At 51.3% G+C, this 21,331-nt stretch overlaps 1 protein-coding gene across 1 annotated transcript in view; it reads left to right on the forward strand.

The window, feature by feature from the left end:
• Positions 1-6,500: 6,500 nt before the first annotated feature.
• The window catches only part of TMEM181 (transmembrane protein 181), a 47,250-nt gene continuing 32,419 nt past the window's right edge, over positions 6,501-21,331 (forward strand). The window contains exons 1-2 of the mRNA XM_029224066.1: positions 6,501-6,642; positions 16,668-16,771. Of these exons, the coding sequence (XP_029079899.1) occupies positions 6,635-6,642; positions 16,668-16,771 (112 nt within the window). The 5' untranslated portion in view covers positions 6,501-6,634. The remainder of the gene's footprint in view (positions 6,643-16,667; positions 16,772-21,331) is intronic.

Consider the following 21,331-nt stretch of genomic DNA (forward strand, 5'->3'; position numbering starts at 1 on the left):
CCACGGGCCCTGGCTCCCTGGTGGCCACCTGCGGGGGCCCAGAACATAACCCGTGTGTGTAGGTCAGACTCTGACCCGTGGGAGACGGATGGCAGGACAGAGCCAACAGGTTCCTTCCCGACATGGTAGTTTCTGTCTGCCTTTCCAGAGCTACCCTGGTAGTGTCTGTCTGTCCCTCTCGAGCTATCCTGGAAGACCGAGCAACCAGCTGTGTCGGTCGGGAAGCTGTGGGCAGCTTGCGCTTCCCTGAATTTACCCTCCCGTGTCCCTGCCGCCCTTCATTCTCTCCCCTCCTTGTTTCCCAGAGGTTGAACCTGCTCCCCATAAAGTTAACATGGAAACTTTGTCCTCAGGGTCTGTTTTTGAGGGATCCAAGCCAAGACATTCTTTAAACCTTAAGACAATTGCCCAGTAATTCAGAAAAAAATACGGGCCAGAAGTAGGGTGACCAACTGTCCTGGGTTGCCTGGGACTCAGGGGTCCCCAGACAGGCGACTTTCAGTACTAAACCCGGGAAAGTCTCAGGAAAACCAGGACCAGCAATTTGTTCAAGCCGGCAGACATCCGCCTCCAAGGGATACATTCACTGCCCTGTAACCCCCTTCCCTTTCCTTCCATGGGAAGGTGCACCCCATTCTCTAAACTATTAGAAAACACACTGGTGTATTACCAGTCATCTCACAAATCCAGTGGGGTCATTTGTTCAGTCAACGTGTCGGTTTTCTTCCTGTACCAGGCTGGGGGCCAGGCCCTGGGAAGCTGAGGACAAATGAAGGTCAAAAGAGTGAAGTCACAGGAGATGGTGGTGGGACGGCACTGCCCAGAGGTCGAGAACAAAAGACACGTTTCACTTTAACAAATTGGGGTGGATGCTTGAAACTCTCAAACGACCAGAGGCAGAGAAGGGTGTGGTATACAGACACTAATTCCTGGTGAATAGGAGCACCCGGGGGCCCTGAGTAAGGGCTGTGCTGAGCTGTGTGTGAGACAGCAGGGCTGGGCACCGGCAGACTCCCTAGTCTTCACTATTGCAAGTACCAACAGGTACCGAGGGAAAAGAGCGTGTTTGTTTTAATGGTTGCTTAGAGGATAGAATGAGATAATATAAATGTAAACTCTTTAGCACAGTAGGAAACTTAAAAGTGACTCCAAAAGTTCTGTGCATAGTTATCTTACCTTTGGAGATGAAGAAAAGAGATGAAACAAACATGTTCGTTTGTGGACTTCAGGACTGTGGTAGCGAGTCTCCAAAGATGGTATCCCAAAGAGCCCCTCCTCCCAGGATTCATGCTCCTTTGTTGTCCTTTGCTCTTGGATCTGGGCTGGCTCTGGCTCTCTTTTTACCAGTAGAATGTGGTGGTAGAGATGCTGAATGACGCCTGAGGGTAGATCATTGCAGCCCTGCAGCTTCTGCTTAGGTGTCTTAGAGCATCTGTCCCAGGAGAAACCAGCTACCGTGTGTGAAGTCCGACTCCCCTGAGATTGTGAGGAGGCCCAAACTAGCCACGTGGAGGAGCCACATGGAGGGAAGACTGGCCAGCCGCCAGCTTTCCAGCCATCCCAGCTGAAGCACCAGACGTGCCTCCACCAGAGTGGAGACGCCATTCTGGATGTCCCACACAGTTGAGCCTTCACGGGACTGCAGCCCCAGATGTCATCTGACTGCATTCTCGAGAGAGACCCCCGGCAAGAACTGCCCAGCTGAGCTCAGTCAACACACAGACCATGAGAGGTAACCAACTGCTGTTTCAAGCCGTCTACAGTGGCTCCCACTGACCCCCACGTCCTGGTATTCACACCCTTACATGATCCCCAGCCCTTGAGTGTGGGGTGGACCTGTGATCTGCTTCCAAAGGAGAGGATAGAGCAAAAGTGAGGGGATCTTGCTTGTGAGGTTAGGTGACAAAGGACTGACTTCCATTGAGCTCTCACTCTCTCTGGTTCTTCTCACATGCTCACTCAGAGGAAGCAAAGCTGCCATGTTGTACGCTGCCTCACGTGGCAAGGAGCTGTGTGTGACCCCCAGATGCTGCCAATGACCATGATGTGAGCCTGGAGGCAGATCCTTCCCCAGCTGAGCCTTGAGGACACTTCAGCCCTGGCTGACACCTTGACCGCAGCCTGTGAGTGAGCCTGAGCCGAAGCACCCAGTTAGGCTGCATCCAGATTCCCGACCCCCAGAAACCGAGAGATAATAAGTGCTGTTTCAAGCCACAAAGTCCCGGGGTAATCTGTTATGTGGCAGTAGATAACTACAACAGTTACTACATGTCAGGGCAGTTTGTCATGCAACAATAAACAATGGGAACAAGTACAATGATAAGAAAGCCAAAGCAATAGCCTTATATTGTCAATAAGTGCTGGGCAGAACTTCTGCGAACTTGATAAGCAAGAGAAAGCATTTGAACCAATAAGAGTTAGACCCTTGCTTCTTTTTTTTTTTTTTGCCATTTATTTATGTTTTGAATTTTATTTACTTTTTTATACAGCAGGTTCTCATTAGTTATCCATTTTATACATATTAGTGTATATATGTCAATCCCAATCTCCCAGCTCATCCCACTCCCCACCACGGCCCCGCCGCTTTCCCCCCTTGGTGTCCATACGTTTGTCCTCCACATCTGTGTCTCAATTTCTGCCCTGCAAACCGGTTCATCTGTACCATTTTTCTAGGTTCCACATATATGTGTTAATATACAATATTTGTTTTTCTCTTTCTGACTTACTTCACTGGGAATGACAGTCTCTAGATTCATCCACGGCTCTACAAATGACCCAGTTTTGTTCCTTTTTATGGCTGAGTAATATTCCATTGTATATATGTACCACATCTTCTTTATCCATTTGTCTGTCGATGGGCATTTAGGTGGCTTCCATGACCTGGCTGTTGTAAATAGTGCTGTGCATGTGGGTGCATGTGTCTTTTTGAATTATGGTTTTCTCTGGGTATATGCCCAGTAGTGGGATTGCTGTAGACCCTTGCTTCTAATGATCAGTTCTTAGGAGCAGATAAGACAATGAGAAGTAAGTTCCCACATGTGATGCAACAAATGGGCTGGGAAGGCGCGAGCCCTCCTTCAAATGATGGGGGTGTGGCGGTCCTGGGAAGGCAGCATGGGGAGAGAACTGAGCCGCTCACGGAAGTACCTCTGCTTATTGCAGGGAAGATGAGTCAGCAGCACATGACTGTCCAGGAGCTGTCAAAACCACAGGCCGGGGCTTCCCTGGTGGCGCAGTGGTTGAGAGTCCGCCTGCCAATGCAGCGGACACGGGTTCGTGCCCCGGTCCGGGAAGATCCCACATGCCGCTGGGCCCGTGAGCCATGGCCGCTGAGCCTGCGCGTCCGGAGCCTGTGCTCCGCAGCGGAAGAGGCCACAACAGTGAGAGGCCCGCGTACCGCAAAAAAAAAAAAAAAAAAAAACCCACAGGCCAAGAGATGTTGCTAACATGAACCGTCATCAACTGTCATCATGCTTAAGGGAATGTCAAGACTGAGATTTTCCTGCCTTGGAAGAAAGAGTAGGCAATTCGAGTTGCTGACACTGAATTCTTCCATATCCACTGTACTATGTACGTCAGTTTTTCTTTTCAAGAAATCTTCCACTTAGGAGGGTTATGGAACAAATGTTTGTATCCCCTCAAAGTTCATATGTTGAAGTTGTAACCCCCAGCGTGGCTGTATTAGGAGCAAGGAAGTAATTACGGTTCAATGAGATCATAAGTGTGGGCCCTGATCTGATAGGGTTATGTCCTTGTAAGAATAGACAGGAGAGAGCTCGTGCTCTTTCTCTTCCCTCCAGCACACACCAGGGCAAGGCCCGGTGAGGACACAGCAGGAGGGTGGCTGTCTGCAAGCCAGGAAGAGAGCCCTCACCAGAAACTAAATTGGCCAGAACCTGGATCTTGGACTTTTAGCCTCTAGAACTGTGAGGAAATGGACTTCTATTGCATAAGCCGCTCGCTCTGCATTTTGTTGTGGCAGCCCCAGGTAAGACAGTAGGCTGGGGGAACTGGAATAAGCTGTTTCTGTTTCTTAACTCAGTGCTCAGCTGGAGCATGAGTCCTCAGTGTTAGCCATTACTGATTATTATTAATAAGATAGGCAAGGAAATCACGAGAGTGTATTTACAAAATGCTAGACGAATGTCAGTTGCTGAATTGGGAAGTGAGTTCACGTCTCTTGGAACAGACAGCTGATTTCCTAGGGTATCACAGCATTTGCAGATGGGCGTCTTGAGTTGTTGCGGTCAACTCTGAAAAACAGCTGTGAGTGGAAGTCAGCAAGCTGCAGACTGGTGGGCTTGACTTTGGTCCTGTTCTAGAAGGAAATTATTTAAAAGGATGGTTTGTTGGCCCTTAGAAAATGAAGTGAACATTAGATACGAGCAGCGTTTTTCTAAGAATAGGTGGTGTCAGGCCAATCTTATTTCTAACATCTTGATCATAGCATAACTGTGTTTTAGAAGGTTTTAAAATAAGAACAAAGTTGATAAATGTGGGCTGAGTGTCTCTGTGGTTAGAGACTACAGATGGTGGTCCATTAGAATCTGAGTGTCTCTGTGGTTAGAGACTACAGATGGTGGTCCATTAGCATCTGAGTGTCTCTGTGGTTAGAGAGACTACAGCTGGCGGCCCATTTGCATCCGACCTCAGCTGGTCTCTGTATCCCTGTCACATTCATCATTGCATGATACACCAACATTGGAGGTCCCACACTGGGGTCAGGTCATGCTGGGCTCTTATCAGTAGCTCCTGAGAGAATCAGGTAACGTCTTAAGGCCTCAGTTTCCTAGCTATAAATGAGGACGATGACCACTGATAACTCATCAAGTTGTTAAGAGAATTCATTGGCTCAGGCCTTAGGTTTTGCAGGTGCTCAGCAATTGCCGGTTATCCTCACTGGAGAGCATGAACCTGAGTGGACAGCTGAGGGGACGACCTGAGAATGGAATAATGGGCCCAACGGGTTGAAGCTGCCAAAGGACGAACTCACTCTCAGGCTGATACAGGCCTCCCCTGATACATGTTCCCTTCTGAGCTTAACGAGGCAGCTTGCCACACAGCAGCGTGCTCAGAGGAGGGGAGCCTGGAGGTGAATGTGGAGGAGTGTCCTGTGAGGGATGGATGATGGTCAGGCCAGCTTCCTCGGAGCCCCAGAATACATGGGTCCCCTCCCTTGGTCACAGACACCTCACAGCACCCTTCCGTTTCCTTTCCCATCACAGTGATGACTGTGTAATTATTTGGTTATTCTTCATTCGCTGGCTGTGTCCTCCACTAGAAGGTCAGTCCCAGGAGATCAGGGACTTGCCCGGGTATTCACCTTGTGTTTCTAGAGCTGAGAGGCAGCCGGCCACACTGAGAGCTCAGTTAATGCTGGAAGAACAAATAACTGAGGATAAAAGTGATGCTGGGCCGCAGCTCAAGGGAGGACCAACTTCCTGGAGAAGTCACCAGGAGGCAGTTTGGGCCTCAAAGATGTCACCTCTTTTAAAGCCTGGAGTCATCGGAAAACAGCAAGGGCTCTGTGGGGATGTCTCAGGGAGGCGAGGTGGCTGGCACAGTCCTCAGAGCAGGCATTTCTATACCAGATAATCCTGCTTCAGTCGGGTGGTAAAAACCGGCTGCCTCTGGGCAAATGCCGCCAGCAAATGTGTTTGCTTTCACCCTGAGTTTGAAATCTTTTTTGAATTAGTTTCGAACATTTTACAATCGGAACGATATCACACGAAAAGTCGTGTTTGAAGTCAGGAGCTCTCAAAGTGCAGAGTGGCAGCTGCCCCTTTAGATGCTGCTGTCCCCTGTTCCCAGTTTGTGTTCCCTGGTCTTGTCAGGAAACACCCTCTCCTCCCCACTCCAGAGTGTGTGAAAAAAAACTCGAGAAATAGTCTTTTGTCATTCTTAGGATTCGGGCTGCTGCTTTGCCCTGCCTCCACCCCACATCCTTCCTGAGGGCCAGCGCTTGCATAGCGGACGGAAAATCTGCACGCTATGGTAGCTGTAATTCAGAAAAGGTTTGCGGGAGAAGCTACCGGAAAGAGCTGGGAAGGCTCTCCTGTCGTCATCACCTGGGGGTGTCAGAGGTTTGCCCTGGCTTTTAACATCTTTGGGGTCACAAACCTCTTTGGGAATATGAAAACGTATAGATCCTCCCCCCAGAAAAATGCAGACACCAAGGGGCCTTTCAGACGACGGCAGGACATTCATGGACTCCCACGGCCTTTCTCATGCCCTGATGGAGGAGGGTGAGTGAATTGACGTGCTGTCCCCTCGGCTAGGGACAAGGAGTGAGAGTCAGGTCCTTCATTCGTTCTCTTGTGAACCCTAGTCTGACCAGCCCCCCTCCCAGGGCGGCCTCGGCGCTCCCGGGGCGCAGGGGAGGTGGACGCGCCGCTGGGGCGCTGCCCGCGGCCTCAAAGCCCCGCCAGCCCTGCCGGCGCCCCCTCCCCCGGCCCCTCCCCCCCCGCCGCGCGAGCCGCTTCCGCGCACGTGACCGCGGCCGAGCGTCGGGCTCTGACGAGTTGCAGGGAGCCGGCTGCTCCCGGCCCGCCGTCACTCCGGCTCTGGCTCCGGCTGCGGCTGCCGCGGCTGCTGTGCCCCGAGCCCGCCCGGCGCCGAGGGCCGGGGCCCCGCGATGGAACCGTGAGTTCAGGCCCGGGCGGCGCGTGAGGGGGTGCGGGGCAGGGGTCCCCCGGGCGCCCGGGCCCGGACTTGGGGCTCCCGCGTCCCGCTCCCGGGAGCCCTGCCGCGGGTCCCCCCGCCCACGTGGAGCTCGGGGCGCAGCCGGGGCTTCGTGGGGGTGACTCGGCTCAGGGGCCCCTCCACGGGCCTGCCGGCCCGGCCGGAGTTAGTAGCGGAGACGGGGTCAGGGATCCAGGGCGGGCCTTGGCCCGAGCGCATCTCGGGAAGGCCCTGCGAGGCCAGCACTGGCCCTGCTCGTTCCCGGAGAGCCGGGTGACCCCCGTCCTTCCCCAGGGCAGCTCCAAGGAGATGGCTGAGGAGTGGCTGGTCCTTCCGGGAGCCCCCGCCCGGCCTCCCCGCTGGGAAGGTGGTGACCCCGTGCCCAGGGCAGTGGCCCTGTTCGTCACCTCTTGTGAAAAGCGCCCTGGGCGCCCTACTGCTTTTTGTGATGGAGCCCAGCGCCAGGTAGAGAGAGGCGCTCTCCATTGGCTTTTTGATGATTTTGCCACGTTGGGAGCGTGCTGCAGCCTCTTTAGATCTCGGGGATACCGAGGTTTATGAGTTTTACAATATGCTGACTTCGGACCTGTTATTTCTGTGAAGTTCAGGGGTTTTAATGAGGAAAAACCTGTCCAGGGCCCCATGGACGCCATCCCTAAAGCTTGCATTTGATGCAACAGAGTCACCTGGGTGCCCCTCAGGGGACATGCGGAAAAGGAGGAGAGAGAATTAAAAAGAAGTTTAGCACTTGAGTTCCAAATGTGGAGAGAAGGGTTGCCCGGAGTCTCTGCAGCGTGGAGCAGGTTTGGCGGGCAGGTTCCCACAATTGAAGGTGGCCCTAAGGCGGGACTGTGTGAGTTTCTCTGTGCATTTGAGGTTTTAGAGGTTTGCAGTGGACCCCTGCTGATTTCTCTGACTGTGGACATACCAGACGGCAAGATCTGAGTGTGTTGCCTGAATGCAAACACGTGTGGTGGAAGGAAAGGTTTTTCCTCCTGCTTCTGTAGAAGTTTCTGACTTGATCACGTTAACACAACATAGGAAAGCTGACTTGCACAAAATGTCAGTCCCAGATGGGTGTTTCAGAGGTCTGTCTTTTAATTAAACCCTAGACGGAGATAGGCTAGCAGTACTGCCTCTTTCATCTCCGGGGGCGCCATTCCTTTGTGGTATATGTGAATAGCACTGCTGGGAATACTGCGTGAAATTGTGACCTTGTGGCGGAGTGACAACGTAGCATGTTTAGGAGGTCCTCGCATACCGAGTCTCCTTGGGCCCGCACTGCACGGCAGCTGGGGTAGCATGTGGTGGCGTGATCTCCCTAGGACGTGGAGAGGCAGAGAGTTTGAAGCCGTGTGGGTGGTAGCTGACTGCAGTCCGTGTCTCCTGCGGGAGCCCTGTGCTCTGTTACCTGACAGCCAAGTAGACCAGGCTGAGCCAGTAACTAACGGAGGAGCTGTAAAACCACAGTTTGAATGAAGGACTTGAGTGGAGCCTTCGAGTTGCTCCCCCCGCGGAGGGTAGGCCATGCAGATGTCCTCCTGTTGAGCAAGGGGCCAGGGGTGTGCTTCTCTGGAGGTCAGCCAGCGACCATCGTCCAGCACTCAGAACGGCAGGGACCTGCAAGTCACAAAAAGTCTTTGGCAGCCAATAAACATCCTACCAAAAAAAAAAAAAAAAAAGCCTGAAAATCTGAAGCGTGTGCGGGACTTCAGCGCCTCGTAGGGTCAAAGTGCTCTTGTTGGCAGATGTGACAAGGAGGCCCGTGGCGACAAAGGTGAGAAGTGCCAGGAGCGGGAAGAGAAGCCAGGAGAAGGAACGGGCTGGGGGAGATTGGAAGAGGATAGAGGGGCCTGCAGGAGCGCGCCTAGGGGCCGGGGGATTCACGCAGGCCTGTTGCACTGACCTTCCTGTTCAGGTGCAGCCCAGCCTATTCTTTTCAAGAGGGCAGGAGAGATTGCCACCAAAACCAGTCAGAAAAAAAGAGTTCCCAGTTCTAAAAACGTTATGCTTAAGTTTCCTGCAAACTCCATTCCTTTTCTGATGATGCCAGGGAAGCAAGAGCGCCGAGAGTTCCGGTGGGGGTGGGGGGTGGGGGGAGGATGGGGTAGGGCGTGTCTCAATCAGTTGCTAAGTGTGACTAACAGGAACACCTGTCTGAGCGGTTCCGGCGTGGGCCCCGCGTGGCCGAGATTTCTCAGGTTCATTTGTTTCTTTGCTCTTAACTAGCATTTCTCTGCAAACTTCAATCAGGTTGCCTCTTGTGTGTGTCTTGATTGGCATTTACAGCCAGTTTTGAAAGAGTGTGTTTTACATGTCTCCGTCATCCTGGGTGCATTTAAGTGCAGAAGTGTGTTACTTAGATTTCTTTTCTGCAGCAGCGAAGGGGTGGCACAAATGAGCACAGTGGAGTCCAGCTGTGGTTGCTGTGGCCCAGGCCTTCTGAGTGTCCTGGTGCTTGAGGAGACAGCAGAGCTGGGTCAGAATCCTGTTCCTGCAGCCATAGAGTTGTTTAGGATTGCGTCCCTTCGGGTAATTTTTTTTCTGAGCCAGAAGGATCTCTAAAGCTAATGAAAGATGACATGGCGTTTACCGTGTACCAGGTACTGCTGCGGCACTTCACGTATGTCATTTCACGTAAGCCTCATAACCACCCTTCCCATGAAGAAGTTTCTCTTATCCCAGTGTTACAGATGAGAAAACGGGGGTGCAGAGAAGTCAAGTGCATTTCTCCAGGTCATGGCTAGTAAGTCACAGAGGTTGGAAGCCCGGGAGTGGGCTCTAGGGCCCACAGTCTTGAGGTCGATATACTCCCCTGCCTCAGTAACAGCTGGCCCTGACTGTTAGCAAGGCTCCCTTGTCATAACTCGCTTCGTTGTCACAGCAGCCCTCGGTGGTGGGGTCCCTCAGTTTCCTGAATTTTACAGTTCAGGAACCAGAGGCCCCGGGAGGTGACGTTGTTCCCCCCAGGACACCCCGCTGGTCAGTGGTGCAGGGGCCTTCCAGCCCAGGCAGTCAGCCTCCAGAGCCCAAGTTCTTAACCACCGGGCCGCGCTGCCCAGTATGTGGCCGGCTTCTTTGTTCTGTTTGCCGTGGGAAGGGTATTTGATGACCTGACCAACGCGCTCCTGGCTGTGAGTCACTGGGCTTGCGGCCTGGCAAGAATACACATGAATTCTTGGTTCCTTGAGGAGCTTAGAACTTCGTTCATTAAAATACTTTTTGAGGTCGTTGGGCCTTGAATGTTTGTATAATGGCTTTTCTGAATAACTAAAGATAATTTTTCTGTGATATATTCAAGCTGGTTGATTGAAATTTCAGAATTCCTATTCTGTTCTTCTTCTCAGAGTTTCTCCCTCTCAAACCCCACTAAATGGTGGGTTATTTAAAAAGGAAAGTTTGGTGAGGGGGCCAAAGAGTGAGGGAGTGGTGGGCCTCCTTTCCACCCCTGACCCTGTGGATTCAAATCCCACCTCTGTCTCCTGCTGACCAGGACCTCAGCGGGTGTATACTTTCCCCAGCCTCTATTTTCCCATATATAAAATGGGCTGATGACACCTGCCTCACAGGGAAGCACCTGGCTGGGTACCAAGTAGGTGCATAGGGAACACTGACCCCTCCTGCCCTTTCCTGCAGTTGGTTGGGTTCTGAACCAGAGGAGGGGACATTTTACATAGTGGATCATCAGGGATATCGGTTGGATGAAAACTGAGATTAAAAAAAAAAGGGGGGGCAGGGGAAAAGCACAACCATTACTGTTAATAACTGACACGATTGAGTTCTTCCTCTGTGCTTACTACACTGTTCTAAGTGTTTCATTTTTCATCTGTGCTCCCACTGGTCCTGTGGGTGTCATTCTGCCTGTCTCTGGTTTGCAAACGAGGATGCTGACATCCTGAGAAGTTACCTGGTTGCCCAGGGAAGTGGGGGAGCCAGGATTTGAACCCAGCCTGACGGGCACCAGGCCAGTGCTCTGGGCCCCGGGAGACAAATGATTTTTATACAGATTGTGAGAAAAATAAAATCCTAACTAAAACTTGAGAACAGACTGAGAGATCAAAAATCCCTTTCCACTGCCCAGACTCTAATTTTTTAACTCTAAAGTGGGAAATCTGGGTATGAGGTGAGCAAACAGCAAAATTTGTAATCCCGAAGCAGTTTCAGTCTTACCTGCCTGCTGCACCGTGACTTGAGGGGCTGAGACAGAATATGTAATTCTGTGGTGTCATAAAGATGCGTCAAACTTGGACAAGATCCATGATGGCATTTTTCTGGGAAAGAAGTCTTCAGATTGAATATGTATCAGTGCTTGCTTTGGTTTTCAAAAAAAACAAAACAAAAAAACACACAACGTGATTCTGAGACCCCTGCAGCTCCCGGTGCTGTTTTCTCCTGCCTGGCCGCATGCTGGTTGGCCCCAGGGGCTCCGTCAAAGGCAGAGGTTGTGGTGCTGGTTTCCTCCCATCCTGCTCTCCACATCGCTTAGAGACGCACCTCGAGGCATTTTCTCGCCTTCTCTGCTCACCCGAGTTCTGTCCATTTCATTGTCTCGGCTCCAGGCCCATAAAGAGGCTCATCGAGTGCTTGCCTCCCCTACAGTTTCTTTCTAGTGCTGCTTTATTAACTCCTCTGAGACCTGCGTGGGAGGGAGAAGTGCTTAGTGGGAAAAGGAGTGTTGGCTGTGGCCTGTCGGGAGTGCTTGATGGCCCTAATGGGGACACAGGCTTTCCTGCTGGCCGGTGAAGGAAAGGGCGTCTGAACAAGGGTGTGACCTCAGTGGGAGGTCAGGGGTCTGGTTTTCGATGCATCACACTTGAGATGCCTACCAGATATCCAAGTGGAGCTGTCAAGTAGGCTTTTCATGTAAGTCCAGAGTCCAGCTGGGCTGAGATACGGATGTGGAATTGCTCGCATGTGCATTGTCTCTAAAGCCTGAAACAGGATGAGGTCACCTGGGGAGTGAGAGTAGAGAAGAGAGGCCTAGAGTAGCATCATGCCAAGGAGCCCCAGTAAGGTGAAGATGGTGCTCGCCTGTGGAGAGCCCTACAGAGTAAGTTTTCCAGCCATTCTCTCATGGGAATTGATGTCTGCAAAGATTCACCTTCTTTGGAAGCGGTCTCTTGAAAGTGGTTATGAATATGCATCATGGAGGGAAGGCAGGGCTTACGGTGATTTGGATTAAAGCTGCAATTTTGGGCGTTGGCTTTCCAAGAAATGTATTTTTAGTTTCTCTAAGAAATATGTCTGTGATATTGTAAATTATCCATGAAAATTGAGATGAATTTAGCAGGAACCTAAAGAGTACAAGCTGGTGCCAAGGCGACAATCTGTTCCATTGCATTTGAAAGGTCTTCCAAGGGCATGGGGGCTCCAAAGAGACCAGAATTTTTGAGTGTGTTTTAGATGCCTGAGTGTGGAAAGATCCATGGACCTGGAGAGGAAGACTGATGTATGGGACCCATCAAGAGAAGAAAAAGAGAGACACTGATCCTGAACTGGCAGGGTTTTGTAGGAAGTCTTCCTGCCGTGGTTATCTAGGTAGAAGATTGCATCGGCAGCTGTGCTTGACCTGGCCAGGTTGCATGGGGAAATGGGGAGCCCTTTCCCTGCTCCCTGGCATCTCACCACCAATTTGAGGGAACTACATGAACACTTTGGAGAAAACTAATAAAAGTTGAGTCGAATAGATGTTTTCTGAATGCGCACCATGTGTCTGTCTGGTGTCCATGTGGGTAGATTGATGCTTTATTTTCAAGCACTCAGCTATGTAGTGCAGGCCACACATGTTGTAGTGGTTTAAAGGCCTGGGCAGCCATGAGAGGTGGAGAAGCGAGGGAAAGCTTCATGGAGAAGGTGGGACACACAGGTGAGCCATGAATGCTGGGTCTGATTTGGATAGTTTGGTAGGGAAAAAGAGCGTTTCAGATCAGAAGAGCAGTACCTGAATGGGCTAGTCTGGACTCAGGCTTGACCACGGTGGGAAGCTTTATAGAATTTAAGCCCTAAGCCCTGGAGTTTGACGCCTGTGTTTGAATGCAGCCTCTGCTTTGAGATCTAGGGCAGGTCACCTACCTTGCTGAGCCTCAGCTTTCTCATCTGTGAGATGGGGCTGTTAGTAGTCCCTACCTGAGAAGGCAGCTGTGGTGACTAAGGAGGTAGTGATTCTCGCAGGGTACATACAGGACGGTGGGAATTTAGGGGCGGATTTGGGGGCCTCGAAGGCCATAGGAAGGCATTTAAACTCAGTCGAGTCGCTCTCTGTGTCGGGGTAGCATGTTAACAGCGCCGTAATACCCGCACAGGAAGGCGCACCTGGAAGGCGGCTGCAGGGGCTGAGTGGGAGGTGATGAGGGCCTGGACTGCGGGAGTGGTGTGCTGGGGGTGCAGAGAAGAGAGGCGTCACCTCTTCCGGGCTGGCTGTGTGGGATGAATGAGAGGCGGACGTCGGAGGTGACTCCAGGGTTTCTGGAGGTGGGGATGGAGAAAGGGGAGAGGCCAGAAATGGGCAGTGGAAGCAGGTTTTTCGTTTAAGTTATTTTGTTTTTTAATGGGTTCAGTCTTAAACCTATTGACCGTGATGGGATGTAGGACTCCTAAGGGAAAGTGTCTTGGGAGCCACGAGTTTTGAGTGGGGTCGGGGCAGGCAGGACGCTGGGGATGGTCCTGGAGGCGGAAGGACCGTTAACGAGGAAGCAGGAGGTCCACGGGTGTTGGAGGGTCCGCGTGGGGTCCTGACTCTGGGCTGGAGAGTTCCCAGAAGGGGGTGGGCGACTGTAGAGGAGGAGATTAGGGTGGCTCGGAGCCCGCTGGGTGCTCGGCCGCGTCTGTTTTCCGCGTCGCCGTCTGGCCTCTGAGCAGAGGCGCTCCTCCGGCTGGCGGCCTATCACAGGGCGTGAGGGCTGTCTGCTCACGGGGACACGCCCGGCTGTGGGCTGCTTCACGTTGGCTGGGCTGTCCAGCAGGCGGCGGGGATGGGCAGCAGGCAGAGGAGCCGCCGGGTGCGGCGTCAGGGCAGGAAGCCAGGAGGCAGGCGGCGAGCATGAGGGGCTGGGCGAGGCCCGCAGGGGCGGCCCGGCCTGCTCTCTGTGACTCTTCGCCACCGCGGCTTCTGCAGCCGTCACGACGGCGCCCAGGAGTTCTGGGGACTGTGCTCAGCCGTGTGGGCCTGTGGTTTGTCAGGAATCACGTGCGGTCCCCGAGGTGCCGGGAGCCTCTGGGTTCTCGGCGAACTGCTTCGGAGCTTCTGGTGACGCGTCGTGAGCAGGCCGGTGGAGACGGAGGCGTCGCCAGCTGGGTCCTGCAGTCTGGGCGCGGGTCCCCGGCCCGGGACACCGGGGCTGCAGCATCCCCCCGACGTGAGGCTGCCTGAGGCGGTGTCCTGCCGCTCGGGAGACGGGGACGGAGGGAAACGAGGCCCGTGCCCACCCTGTCCCCAGCGAGCCCTGGTCAGCGGGGCTGCTTGTGCCGTGACATCTGCTCACGCGGGGGCTTGTTTTGCTGCCTCCGTGTCTTTTTTTTTGTCCTGCTGGGTGAGGCTTGATTGCCGAAGCAGGGACGTATCTCATAAATTGGATTGAAGTGGAAGTTTTAAGGAAGGGTAAACGACAGACCTTTATTGAGTTCCCGAGGAGAAAACTGGAAAAATACCCAGCGTGGTCCGTGTGCTGCGGGCGTTTGACCTTGTGCCGGCATCTTTCTGAACCCTCTTTCTTCAGCGCTCCTTCTCACCTGCTGAGTAGCTGGGCTTTTATAGTAAATCATTGATAATGGGTTTTGTTGATAATGTTTTAAAAATCAAATTTTAGATGTAACTTTGCTTATTCTGTTTTCCTCTGCTTCCAAGCCCTCCGTTCTGTGCTTTCACCTCTGCTGGGGAGCCCTTGGTGCACCTCAGAGCCCCAGGGTCACCCCGAGAGCAGCACGGGGGAGGGGGGGCCGTGAATGACTTTGTGTAATTTTTTAAAACAACTTTCGATTTACAGAAGAGTGGCCAAGACAGTACCGAGTGTTTCTGCACACCCTTCACGGGGCTTCCCCTCGTGTCGGTGTCCAGAACCCGTGGCACGTTTGTCAGCGCTCAGGTCGGCATCGGGGCAGTGCTGTTCACACCTGACCGTGTTTGCACGTCCCCAGCATCCAGTCCGTTTAGCTTCATGCGCCGTTGCTCCATGTGGGGATGCGCAGCTACGAGGAAGTCTTCCCTCTTCAGGGTGTGCTGAGGCCTCTCATGGGAGGGGGAGGAGGGGACAGGGAAGCGACACAGGAGCCCTTCCTCGTGCCAGCCCTGCACTCCACCCGGCTTCCACAGAGGCCCTCGTGGGGTGGGGCGCGGGGTCCGCTCGCTTCCGTCCTGCTTCCCAGAGCCTCCTTCCCGCAGCGCCGGGACCGCCAAGGGCAGAGCTGTGGCATCTTGGGCAAGAGTCCTGCCGTCTCTAGACCTCGGGCTCCCTGTGTGCAAATCCAACGAGCCGGACTTCCTCCCTGACGTGATTTCTGGCTCTAATGACGTAGGGCTTTCGGGCCTCTTAGGATCTTTAGGATCCAAAATCTGAGTTGGGATCAGGCCACTTAATTCACGAGCTCTTGCTCCCTACACACAGCGGGGTCATTGGTGGTCCAGCCTTCAGACCTGAGTCCCACAGGGCAAAACACTGGTTCCTTTATTTCTTCGCTGGTCCCGTCACCCAGTGAAGCATGGGGATGCCGATCTGAAAGTTCACTCACCTGGGCCTGGCAGGAGAGCGCTGACTCAGTGTCAGCAAAGCCACGTCAGAGAGGCTTAGGGCCACCTTTGCCCTGGGATGCCGCCCAGCTAGTTTCCAGCTCGGGACGGCTGCCTTGGCCGTGTAAGGGAGAGGGTGTGCATGTGCACACGGCCGTGAACTTGATACCGCAAGAGCAAACAGCCTTCCCTCCCTTTCCAGTTCAGAGCCCGATTCTCCCCCTCCCGGTGGGGGGCAGTTGTCACCTTCCCGAGAGGCAGGCACGAGAAATTCCTCCTGCCCGCTCAGCTCCCCAGACCAGGAAGTGCTGGGCATGGAAGAGGACATCGGGAGCAAAGCAAGACAGAACACGCCCCTGGCTCTCATCTTTCGGGGTTCTGGGTCTCCTCAGCGGGCTACAGGGTCGGGGGCCGGCCTCCCCTTTGTCTCGGGGGAATCGGAGCTGGGCCTGCACCTGCGTTCCAGCCTGTCTGGGGCTGCCTGTAGGGGCGGCATTGAGGACCTGCCACTCTCCAGCGTTTATGTCTGTCCTTCCCAGACTTCCCTTTTGTTTCCCGGCTCCTGGTGTAGGGAGTTCTAAAAGAGAAGCGAGACCTACCCCACCACCATTTTCTTCTGACCAAAGAAAGAAGTAGGGATGAATAGGAGGGAGCCGACGCTAGGGTGTTAGGACGCATCCTCTGAATCACTTTCATGTGGGTGTCACTCGCAGAAAACCGCGGCAGCTTGCTGAGTTGCATCAAAAAGCAGACCCCAAGTGAAGGCCAGGCTGAGCTTCACCACGATGGGTGAGGCCAGTGAGGGGGGGAGCCCTGGACAGGAAACACAAAGCTGGGGGCTGGCGGGAAGATCGGCTAGGACATACGATTCCGGGGCTCCTGGAACCCCCAGTCTGGGCTTGACTGTGGCATCTGCGTGTGAGGAGTTAGGGTCCTCCCTGCGCCTGGACTCTGCTCTAGCTGCTGAAAACGGGGGTGTGGAGGGGTTCAGCCCTGCTCTGTGGCCTGGCGAACGTGCCCCAAGTGGGCTTTTAAGCGCCTTCTCCTGCCACAAGGGTGGGGTTTGCCTGGCCCCCTGCGGCACGGGGTGCCAGGCCCAGAACATACCGGAATGGCCCCCACCCCAGCAGTGGTCACTGAGGCTATTTAGGTGGTTTTGTCAGCCGAGTCACCTGGATTGAGAATAGGTCCTCCTCTTAGGCGAGGGCTCGCAGGCTGGGGAGGCCCTCGCCCTGCCGCCCCTCACCCCGGCTTCTCCCCGCAGGCTGGCGCCCATGCGGCTGTACACGCTCTCCAAGCGCCACTTCGTCCTCGTGTTCGTCGTCTTCTTCATCTGTTTCGGCCTGACCGTCTTCGTCGGGATCAGAGGTGAGCAGCAGTTTTCCATTTGTTTCTTTAATTGAAGTGAAGTTGATGTACAATGTTGTGTTAGTTTCCGCTGTACAGCAAAGTGATTCAGTTATACATATTATATATTCTTTTTCATATTCTTCTCCATTATGGTTTATTACAGGATACTGAATATAGCTCCCTGTGCTGTATAGTAGGACTTTGTTGTTTATCCATTTTATATGTAATAGTTTGCATCTGCTAATCCCAAACTCCCAATCCAACCCTCTCACGCCTCCTCTCCACCTTGGCAACCACAAGTCTGTTCTCTATGTCTGCGACCATTTCTGTTTTGTAAGTAAGTTTATTCATTTGTGTTATATGTTAGATTCCACATATAAGTGCTAGCATATGATCGTTGTCTTTCTCTTTCTGGCTTCATTTAGTATGATAAGCTCTAGGTCCATCCATGTAGCTGCAAATGGCATTATTTCATTCTTTTTAGGGCCGAGTAGTATTCCACTGTATGTATGTTCCACATCTTCTTTATCCATTCGTCTGTCATTGGACACTTAGGTTGTTTCCATGTCTTGGCTATTGTAAACAGTGCTGCAGTGAACATAGGGGTGCGTGTGTCTTTTTGAATTAGAGTGTTGTCCGGACATAAGCATAGGAGTGGGATTGCTGGATCATAGGACAACTCTGTTTTTAGTTTTTGAGAAACCTCAGTACTGTTCTCCATAGTGGCTGCACCAATTTACATTCCCACCAACAGTGTAGGTTCCCTTTTCTCCACACCCTCTCCAGCATTTGTTATTTGTGGATTTTTTAAATGTTGGCCATTCTGATTGGTGTGAAGTGGTACATCACTGTAGTTTTTTTGTTTGTTTGTTTTTTATAAATTTATTTATTTTTGGGTGTGTTGGGTCTTCGTTTCTGTGCGAGGGCTTTCTCTAGTTGCGGCGAGCAGGGGCCACTCTTCATCGTGGTGCGTGGGCCTCTCACTGTCGCGGCCTCTCTTGTTGCGGAGCACAGGCTCCAGACGTGCAGGCTCAGTAGTTGTGGCTCACGGGCCTAGTTGCTCCATGGTATGTGGAATCTTCCCAGACCAGGGCTCGAACCCCTGTCCCCTGCATTGGCAGGCAGATTCTCAACCACTGCGCCACCAGGGAAGCCCCACATAACTGTAGTTTTGATGTTCATTTCTCTAATAATTAGCAATGTTGAGCATCTTTTCATGTGCCTATTGGCCATCTCTGTGTCTTCTTTGGAGAAATGTCTATTTAAGTCTTGTGCCCATTTATTGATTGGGTTTTGTTGTTGTTGTTATTGAGTTGTATGAACTGTTTGTATATTTTGGAAATTAAGACCTTGTCAGTCACATCATTTGCAAATATTTTCTCCTGGTTCATAGGTTGTCTTTTCATTTTGTTTATGGTTTCCTTTGCTGTGCAAAAGCTTATAACTTTAATTAGGTCCCATTTGTTTATATTTGATTTTATTTCTATTGCCTTGGGAGACTGACCTAAGAAAACATTGCTACGATTTATGTCAGAGAATGTTTTGCCTATATTCTCTTCTAGGAGTTTTATGGTGTCATGTCTTACATTTAAGTCTTTAAGGCATTTTGAGTTTATTTTTGTGTATGGTTTGAGGGTGTGTTCTAACTTTATTGATTTACATGCAGCTGTCCAATTTTCCCAGCACCACTTGCTTGCTGAATAGACTGTCTTTTCTCCATTGTATGTACTTGCCTCCCTTGTCAAAGATTAATTGACCGTAGGTGTATGGGTTTATTTTTGGGCTCTTTATTCTGTCCCATTGATCCATATGTCTGTTTTTATGCCAACACCATGCTGTTTTGATTACTGTAGCTTTATAGTATTGTCTGACGTCTGGGAGGGTTATGCCACCAGCTTTCTTCTTTTCCCTCAGGATTGCTTTGGCAATTCTGGGTCTTTTATGGTTCCATGTAAATTTTAGGATTATTTGTCCTAGTTCTGTGAAAAATGTTATGGGTAATTTGATAGGGATGGTATTAAATCAGTAGATTGCTTTGAGTAGTATGGCCATGTTAACAATATTAATTCTCCTAATCCAAGAACATGGGATATTTTTCCATTTCTTTAAATCATCTTCAGTTTCCTTTATCAGTGTTTATAGCTCTCAGGGTACAAGTCTTTTACCTCCTTGGTCAGGTTTATTCCTGAGTATTTTTTAATTAATTAATTAATTAATTTTAATTTCATTTTTGGCTGCATTGGGTCTTCGTTGCTGCACGTGGGCTTTCTCTAGTTGTGACGAGCGGGGGCCACTCTTCGTTATGGTGTGCGGGCTTCTCATTGGGGTGGCTTCTCTTGTTGCAGAGCAGGGGCTCTAGGCGTGCGGACTTCAGTAGTTGTGGCACGCGGGCTCAGTAGTTGTGGCTCGAGGGCTCTAGAGTGCTGGCTCTGTAGTTGAGGCACATGGGCTTAGTTGCTCCACAGCATGTCGGATCTTCCTGGAGCAGGGATCGAACCCATGTCCCCTGTATTGGCAGGCGGATTCTTAACCACTGCGCCACCAGGGAAATCCTGTATTTTATTTTTTTTGATGTGATTTTAAAAGGGATTTTTTTTTTTACTTTCCCTTTCTGATATTTTATTGTTAGTATAAATAAATGCAACCAATTTCTGTATGTTAATCTTGTATCCTGCTACCTTGCTGAATTCATTTATCAGTTCTAATAGTTTTTGCATGGATTCTTTGGGGTTTTCTATAAATAGCATTATGTTATCTGCATATAATGACAGTTTTACCTCTTCCCTTCCAATTTGGATACGCTTTATTTCTTTTTCTTGTCCAGTTGCTGTGGCTAGGACTTCCAGTACTCTGTTGAATAGAGGTGGTGAGAGTGGGCATCCTTGTCTTGCTCCAGATTTTAGCAGGAAGGCTTTCAGCTGTTCACTCTTGAGTATTATGTTGGCTGTGGGTTTGCCATAAATAACTTTTATTATGTTGAGTTAGGCTCCCTCTTTACCCACTTTGATAAGAGTTTTTATCATGAATGGATGTTGAATTTTATCAAATGCTTTTTCTGCATCTGTTGAGATGATCATGTGGTTTTTGTCTTTTGTTGGTGTGGAGTATCACATTGATTGATTTGTGTATGTTGAACCGTCCTTGTTACCCTGCGATGAATCTCACTTGGTCATGGTGTATGATCTTTTTTATATGTTGTTGGATTTGGTTTGCTAATATTTTGTTGAGAATTTTTGCATCTATATTCATCAAAGATATTGGCGTGTAATTTTCTTTTTTGGTGATGTCTTTGTCCGGTTTTGGTATCAGGGTGGTGGTGTCTTCATAGAATGACTTTGGGAGTGTTCCCTGAGGTGAGGAACAGTTTTTGACCATCTTATCATTTATGGTTACCTTGGTGCAGTGCCATTCAGCCCGGCCCAGCTGTACCCACTTGCTCTCACCCCCTAACGGCCCCATCATGGAGGGTGGCGCACGGAGGGGTGACCCTGGTCATGCGCTGCACAGCAGCCAGGGCCTACACTCAGCTTGGCAGTGCCAGGCGGCCTTGACCATGTACCCTGTGTTGGCAGAGTCTGTTGGGTTCCAGGACCTGCCTGGGTGCTGAGGAATCCAGAACGTGCTGGCTGATTAGGGAGCCGGGCCGTGCAGCAGATTCTGGGGAGGGAGTGAGATAGTGGTGAGCAGGGGCGGGGAAGGCCCCTGAGGAGCTGAGAGGCTGCTGTGGCGACACCTGGAGCAGGAGGGAGCCTGCAGGTGCTGTTTGAGGGGAAGAGCCACCCATCACCATCTGAGCTTCGAAAATGCCTCTGAAATCATCCAGTCCAGCCCCCTTTCACAGAGATGGGAAACGGAGAACCTAAGTCAGGTTTCCAGAAACCCAGGTCTCTTCAGTCCAGGGGTAGGAGACCAGGAGCCTGCTGAGGCTGTTCCTCCTGTCCTCCTAAATACCTTTTTCAGTGAGGGTAGTTTATTTAACTACAGCACTTAACGTTAAAGTGTGAATGACAGTTGGGCTTAACCTGTCCCAGAGGCGGTTTCTTGACCTGAACTGAAGCTTAGGTGGTGAATGGGCTGAGGAAGCTGGGGGAGAGGGTGGTTATTTAGGTGCCATTTGCGGCCTGCTGATGAAGATGAGGGTGGTGACAACAGCGGTTGTGTCCAGCCTCTTCTTGTTCTCCCCGTGAATTCACCAAGGAATCCCAGTTACATGAGTCACCTCGGTTATCTTACTTGATTTTCACAACTGTCCTTCAAGATTGGTAGGGGAGGTGTTAGTATTCTCCTGGGTCTCCAGTCTCACAGCACTTCAGCCCACTCTTGTTTCCTTAAGCACCAACATCCGTGATTATATGAAATCTTCTCCACTCTTGCAGAAATGAAAAGTGTTGCACCAAGGCTGAGATGAAAAAGACCATGTTAGGATTTCCATATCCGTTTCCTTCTGTAGAGCTCTAGCGTTAGCAGGTTCTGCAGAGAAACAGACCAATATATATATATGGAACAGAACCAGATCTGTTTATATAGATTCAGGTATATAGTTTTATTGTAAGGAATTGGCTCACGTGATTATGGACG

This window comes from Monodon monoceros, unplaced genomic scaffold, assembly GCF_005190385.1.
Source record: "Monodon monoceros isolate NGI ecotype Baffin Bay Population unplaced genomic scaffold, NGI_Narwhal_1 Super_Scaffold_15, whole genome shotgun sequence".
Lineage (NCBI taxonomy): Eukaryota > Metazoa > Chordata > Mammalia > Artiodactyla > Monodontidae > Monodon > Monodon monoceros.